The sequence below is a fragment of the Piliocolobus tephrosceles genome, chromosome 15, assembly GCF_002776525.5.
Source record: "Piliocolobus tephrosceles isolate RC106 chromosome 15, ASM277652v3, whole genome shotgun sequence".
Taxonomy (NCBI): domain Eukaryota; kingdom Metazoa; phylum Chordata; class Mammalia; order Primates; family Cercopithecidae; genus Piliocolobus; species Piliocolobus tephrosceles.
In genome coordinates this window covers 106,815,253-106,821,456 of record NC_045448.1, presented here as the reverse complement: position 1 = coordinate 106,821,456, position 6,204 = coordinate 106,815,253, and the positions used below count along the sequence as shown (strand labels likewise).

Below are 6,204 nucleotides of genomic sequence, written 5' to 3'. Positions count from 1 at the left end.
TTTTCTGTACACCCAGAGGGAATCCAGGAGGGACCCTGGATGGAGGGGCTGTCGTCTTTTGGGGCTCATTGTGCTGGGGTGTGACCCCTCTTGGGCCTGCTGCAGCCTCTACCCCGTCTCCCTGCTGCAGGTCTCCTAGCAGTGGCCTGTGTCCTCTTAACTGTGCAGCCAGATCCGACCTGCTCAGCTCCAGGTGAAATGGTCAGAAAGCCCCATCCCTGCCTGGTTTGAGGATTGGGAAGGGTTCGGAGGAAAACATGCTTAATTGGAGACCTGAAAGAGGACTAGGAGACAGGCAGGTGAAGAGGTGTGGGCAAAGACCTGAGGGTACTGGGGTGAGCGATGAATTTCTTCAGAGCCTCTTGGCATGAGTAGAGTGAATGTTTACCCGAAAACCCAATGAGGCGAATGCACCGCAACTTTCCTAGCCCACATTTCCATCTTTGCCCTTTACTGTAAACATTCAGAAGATGCATCCGCCTCCTTCCACTCTGGCAGAACAGAGGACGTTATCTGCATGCCAATCTCAGATTATCTGTAGCCCAGTCTCAGAAATGTCTGAGCACTGGGCTTTGTAGTTTCCGGACCAGCCTCTGGGACAGGAAGCAGGGGGGCTCAAGGGCTATAGGGCCAGTGCCTTGCAGAGGCTGGGAATCCTCTTCTCAAGATCCAAAGACCCTGGAAACTGGAAGTCCCCCACCCACACAGAGGCACCCTGTCCCATGACTGGCTCAGCTTCCGGCTCTCTGGCGAGCTGGCCCCCTGCGGGGAGATATTTTACAACCAAAGTTTTCTTCCCTTATGTCCACCAGCATGTGGGTGTGGTCAGGCTGCCTGGGCTGCAATCCCATCTGACCACTTGGCATCTCTTAGTTAACCTCTCTGGGCTTTACTTACCTTATCTGGAAAATGGGTTGAATGGCTTATTAATTGTGATGTGCATAGAGCAATGTCTGGCATATAATCAGTGCGATTCTCATTATTGTAGTATGAATGTGATTTGATGCTGTAATTTCTCCTCTCTTCAGTGCGCCAGGGTCTTCTCTCAATACTCCAAGAAATGAGTGTCCAGCATGGATGTGAAGGGATGTTTTCTACGCCTGGAGTTTCAAGATGCCGCTGGGGAAAGGGGAGGCTGCTAGCGAACACCATTTTGGAGGGGGGCTTTATGTAGGAGGAAAGTATCCTAGCTTAGAGGTTGGAACTCAGATTTTCTAAAGGAGATTCAGGTGGCCAGAGGATAGTAGAGGCCCGGAAAGGAGGTGCCCAAGAAGGAGGTTTCCGGTGGGGGCGTGAGGGGATCCTCAGGCCGACTGGGGAGCTGAACCTGTTGTAACCGAGCGAGTTAGAAACGCCACACTTTGAGATGAATTCAGGAGAGTCCTTTATTAGCCGGCGACCGAGAGACGGTTAATGCTCAAAATTCTCTCAGCCCTGAAGAAGGGGCCTAATTTTCTTCTATACTTTGATTTAGAAAGGGGAGCAGGCAGGGTCTAGTTAAATCAATCTTACAGAAATAAAGCAGGCAAAAAGTTAAAAGGATAAATGGTTACAGGAAGGCAAACAGTTCCAGGTGCAGGGGCTTTAAATCTATCACAAGGTGAAAGACACGGGGCTTTGGGCGTTACCAACCGGACACAAACAGGGGGGCTCTGGGTACTATTAACCAGGAGAATTCCTGGGAACTGTGGAGAAAGCTTGCCATAGTATCTTATCAGTTAATTGCATTCTTGGATGTGCTGGGAGTCAGCTTGCACAAGTTAAGTCCTTGAGGAAGGAGGGTGGGTAAAGGGCTGCAAATGAAGGAGCCAAGATGGAGTCTGTCTGGCTCTCTTCGCGAAGGGAGAGTCCATTCAGGTTAAAACAAGGTAGGGTATCACAAGCCCACTTAAGAGCAGCAGGACCCCAAGAAGAAGAGCTTTAGGCGTCTCCACAGTGGTCCCAAGGCAGTTCCACACAGGTCTCTGAGACCCCGCAGACAGGAGAGCTGTGACGACTCCTAGTGACCAAGAAAGCAAGGAGGTGGTGGGCGAGAGGCTCCCAGAGGCCTTGGGGCACTAGAGGGGAGATGGAGCTGAGAGAGAGTGGCTCTGCAGGCCCCCCTCTGAGAGGGTGCATGACGTGTGGCCCCAGGCCCAAGGGTGGGTGAGTACCTTCGGGGGGGGGGGGGGCCGGGGGGGGGGGGGGGGGGGACAGGAAGAGGAAGAGGAGGTGGTGGCCGCAGCGGCCTGGTGTTCGGCCAGATTCAGCTTTGTGGGAAAGGTCCCCGGTGGGCCGGGCTGGCACTGGGGGTGCCCTGGCTGTGTGTCTCGGCTGGGTGGCTGACTCCTGGAACGTATCCCTGACATCCTCCAGGCGGGGCTGGGGCTCCCATGGGGACACACAGTGCCCAGGCTTCCAGCCTCCCAGCACTGGCCCCCTGTGGACTCAGCCGCCCCCCACAAGCCTGTGAGCCACCGGAGAGCAAGGGCAGGCTGTCCTTGCCGTCCAGATACCTGGCACAGGAGGGGGTCTCAACCTTCAGGGTATGGGCTGACTCAGTGTGTTTCTCCTCCCTCCAGCTCTAACCCGCCTGTGGGATAAATACATCACTCCTCTGGGTTGTCTGGCTGGTGCAGGCCCCAGGGCGGCGCCCCTTTGAGGGGAAAATGGGGGCATTCTAGTTTCCACGAGCCCTGGGACTCCCCTGCCTCCCACCACTGCTGCCTACCCTCCCGTTCCAGGTACGCAGGCTTCCTTCCATCTGACGATTCCTGCTGCTGGAGTCGTCCTTCCTGAACCCCTGCCTTTGCTTAGCCTCATCCCCATCTCTCAGTCCCTTCCTGCAGCTGGGCAGGCAGTGCTGGGCCCCGGAAATGCCCTGTTCCTCCCTGGAGCACGTGGCCTGTGATTTTCCTTGAGCACAGCACTTTGTGACTTTGATGTAAACATCAAACACAGCCCCCTTTCCTGTCTTCGCATCCAGGAAATAGGTTAGTTTCAGACAAGCCTGCTTGCTGGAGCTCAGCAGACACCAGGCCTTCCGGCCAGGCCTGGCCCACCGTGGGCCTCAGAGCTGCTGCTAGGGCGTTCAGGTAGGTGACTGTCCTCGGACCATCTGCCCGTGTCCTGCCACCAGGGCCACCCCAGGGGGCTCTGGGAGACCTGGCAGAGGGTGAACGCCCCATCCATGAGTGAGAAACCCTGGCGGGGTGTGACGTCCTCCCCCGAGTGTGTGCAGAGAGTGTGAGCGGCAGGGCCTCCTTCTCAGGCTGGGGGCTCGGCCTGCAGGGAAATCTAGGCTGGCTTTGTAAGTCCTGATTCTTCACCCAGAACCGGCTCTCCGTTGGCGTTGGGACCAGAGACCCCACAAGTGGCCTGTTTGCCTGATCATCCACCTGTACGTCCCCAGGTAAGTGGTGCCTGGGTGGAGTGGCACCTGGCCACCGTCTCCACGGTGGGCTGTGTCTGGAGGAGGAGGACAATATGAACCGGGAGTCAGGAGGCTGCTGGGAGGACCAGGAGGGCTGGAGGACTGGGCTGGGTGGTGACCGGCTGGAGATGGACGCAGACAGGACGTGTGGCCATGCTGAGGGAAGCAGCCCCCCCTCCAGAGGCTTGGCCCAGCCGGGCTGTTCAGGGGACACAGCGAGGCCTGCTTGGTCCCTGGGCTCCTTCCTGCTGGGCCCTGTCTAGCTGCATCCTTCGCTCCCGGAAGCAGAGAAAGCTCCAGAGAAAGCGCAAGTGCAGTCTAGCCCCCAGGCCCTGTGAAGATAAGGGGGCTGTTCACCAGGGCTGTGAGCTCCATCAGCAGAATGCTGTCATTCCTGTGAGGGGTCCAGGGCAGGCTTGAGCCACTTGTAGCCGAGCTCAGGTTAGAGGAAGACCTGGGGAGAGAAAGAGCAAAACACCGGGTTCCGCTTAACTACTGTGTGTTCTTGGCAATTTACTCGGCCTCTCTGACCTCAGTTTGTGCATCTGTTAAATGCACATGCAGATACGGGCACCTGGCAGGTGCCTGGTTCCTGACTCTTGGCGAGAGGCTGGGAAACGTGTCCCAGGTAGGAAGGATCCCCGACAGGAAGAACAGGTTCGTGAGGTGAGCAGCTCGAGATGATTCATTATTCTCGTCTTGGTTAGAACAGCAGACAGACGGGAGGTGCTTAATAATGCCTTGCTGAGAGATCAGGGTCAGGGACTCCTAAGGTGCCACCTGTGAAGGTGCCTCCTGCTGAATCCAGAGCTTGCTTTTCGTCTTCTCACCGGCCCTCCAGCCTCAGCCCCACTGCCCTGGCAGTGTTGGCAGGGGTGTTGCTGTGCACACTCTGGAGCCTGGGGGCCTGGCCTCACATTCTGGCTCTGCCACTCACCAGCTGTGTGAGTGGGCCAGTCACCGCATCTCTCTGTGCTTCCCTCCCAGGGCTCTCGGGAGGATAAAGAGAGTGACTGTAGCCACAGTGCCGGGCACATACAGGTGTGGAGAAACGTCTTGCTAAAACCCTCATTATCCTCACTAGCTCTGGATGGCCTTGGGCTCTGAACTCCACAGTCCCTATCTACTCTCCGGGGCTGCAGCACCTAGACCACCCTGTGCTGACCACTCCCTGCCCCACCCCCAGGTACAGGGTTAAGGCAGCCGTTCTTGTCAAAGCCAATTTTGCCTCCTTCCGTACCCTGGGACAGTTGATAGTACCCGGAGACAGTTTGGGTTTTGACCCAGCGGGTGTTACTGGCATCTAACAGGTCCAGGACAGGAATCCTGTGAATAGCCTACAAGGTCCAGGACAGGCATCCTGTGAATAGCCTACAAGGCCCAGGACAGTCCCACGCTGTCCCCTCATCTCTTTCAGCCCCATCCTCCCGACTCACTCTGCGTTTTCCCATCTCCCTTTTACAGTCACAGAGCCTGAGGCCCGGAGAGGGACTGCTGGTTGCTGAGGTCACACAGGCAGTGGAGGCCGGAGTTGGGGGCCTCCCTGGAGGGGCGGTGAAGGGGCGTTGTTCAATCCAACGCCCCTTAGAGAGTCTGCTGGGTTTGGGACTCTGACCCTGACCCCGCCCCAGCCCGGCTCTCCAGGGTCTCCTGGTAGCCATTTGCTGGAGTGGTTAGTGTTGGCTGCTGCATTGGACACACCTGGGTTCAAATCATGGCGGCCACTTGCAGGCTGCATGTTCTGAGCATGACATTGACCTCTCTGAGCCTCAGTTTCTTTAGCTGAGGAGTGGGATAACAGTTCCCACCAAATGGAATTGCGGTGAGCATTAGAATAAATGACTGATGCTCGTGAAGGGCTAGGCAGTCCCCAGCACAGAGGCTGTTGCGGTTGTCCTTGCGCGCTTGACAAATACTTGTTGGGAGGAAGCAGGAGCTTCCATAGAAAACAAGACAAGAGCCGTGGGCCCGGCCTCGGGGAGCTCAGCCTGGTCACGGACCGAGGAGCAGAGACAGAGGCCCTCAGGACTGTGATGTGGCAGGATGGGGACCCTGGAAGCCTAGGGGAGGTGCCTGACCCAGGCTGGGGAGGGGGCGGGGCCCATGGGATGCTTCTGGGAGGATGGGACAACGGCGGAGGCCTGAAGCCTGAGGCCCAGGAGGAGGATGCAGCGCTGTTCTGGGCTGAGGGAACAGCCGGTGGCCGGGATCCTCAGGACGGGCCCCTCCTCTCCCACCGTGGGTCAGTGGAGGAAGTTCCGAGGTCCACCATCCCCCACCCGAGGAAGCCCCTCTGGCCCCTCCCCCCTCCCCAGGTGTCAGGTTCCGCTGGTGTTCAGAGGCGTCCCCACCCACCCCAGCGGACTGCAGACCTTTGTAGGTACCTGGTATATTGAGCACCTACTCTGTGCCTTGCTGGTATAGGTAGGGGAACAAGACAGCCTCCACTCCCATGGTGCTTACATTCTGGCAGGGACAAAGATACTATGTCACCAAGTTGATACAGTGTCGTCTTTTAGGTGGTGAAGAACCATAAAGTTGGGTCAGGGCTAGAGAGAGAAGGAAAGGCTATTTTAGAGAGGGAGAGGCCGGGCGCGGTGGCTCACGCCTGTAATCCCAGCACTTTGGGAGGCCGAGGCGGGCGGATCACAAGGTCAGGAGATCGAGACCACGGTGAAACCCCGTCTCTACTAAAAATACAAAAAAATTAGCCGGGCGCGGTGGCGGGCACCTGTAGTCCCAGCTACTCAGGAGGCTGAGGCAGGAGAATGGCGTGAACCCAAGAAGCGGAG

At 57.3% G+C, this 6,204-nt stretch overlaps 1 protein-coding gene across 4 annotated transcripts in view; it reads left to right on the top strand.

The window, feature by feature from the left end:
* Positions 1–2,509: 2,509 nt before the first annotated feature.
* The window catches only part of LOC111542212 (tyrosine-protein kinase ZAP-70), a 26,555-nt gene continuing 22,860 nt past the window's right edge, over positions 2,510–6,204 (top strand). The window contains exons 1-3 of one of the 4 annotated variants that reach the window (XM_023211446.1): positions 2,510–2,525; positions 2,966–3,074; positions 3,313–3,391. Coding sequence is in view for 1 of the 4 variants with exons in the window: in XM_023211444.2 (XP_023067212.1) it covers positions 3,965–4,078 (114 nt within the window). In the remaining 3 variants the exon portion in view is untranslated. Of the gene's footprint in view, positions 2,526–2,706; positions 2,724–2,965; positions 3,075–3,312; positions 3,392–3,936; positions 4,079–6,204 lie in introns of those variants that run through there. The other 3 variants (XM_023211445.1, XR_002731480.1, XM_023211444.2) reach the window with 3 other exon arrangements.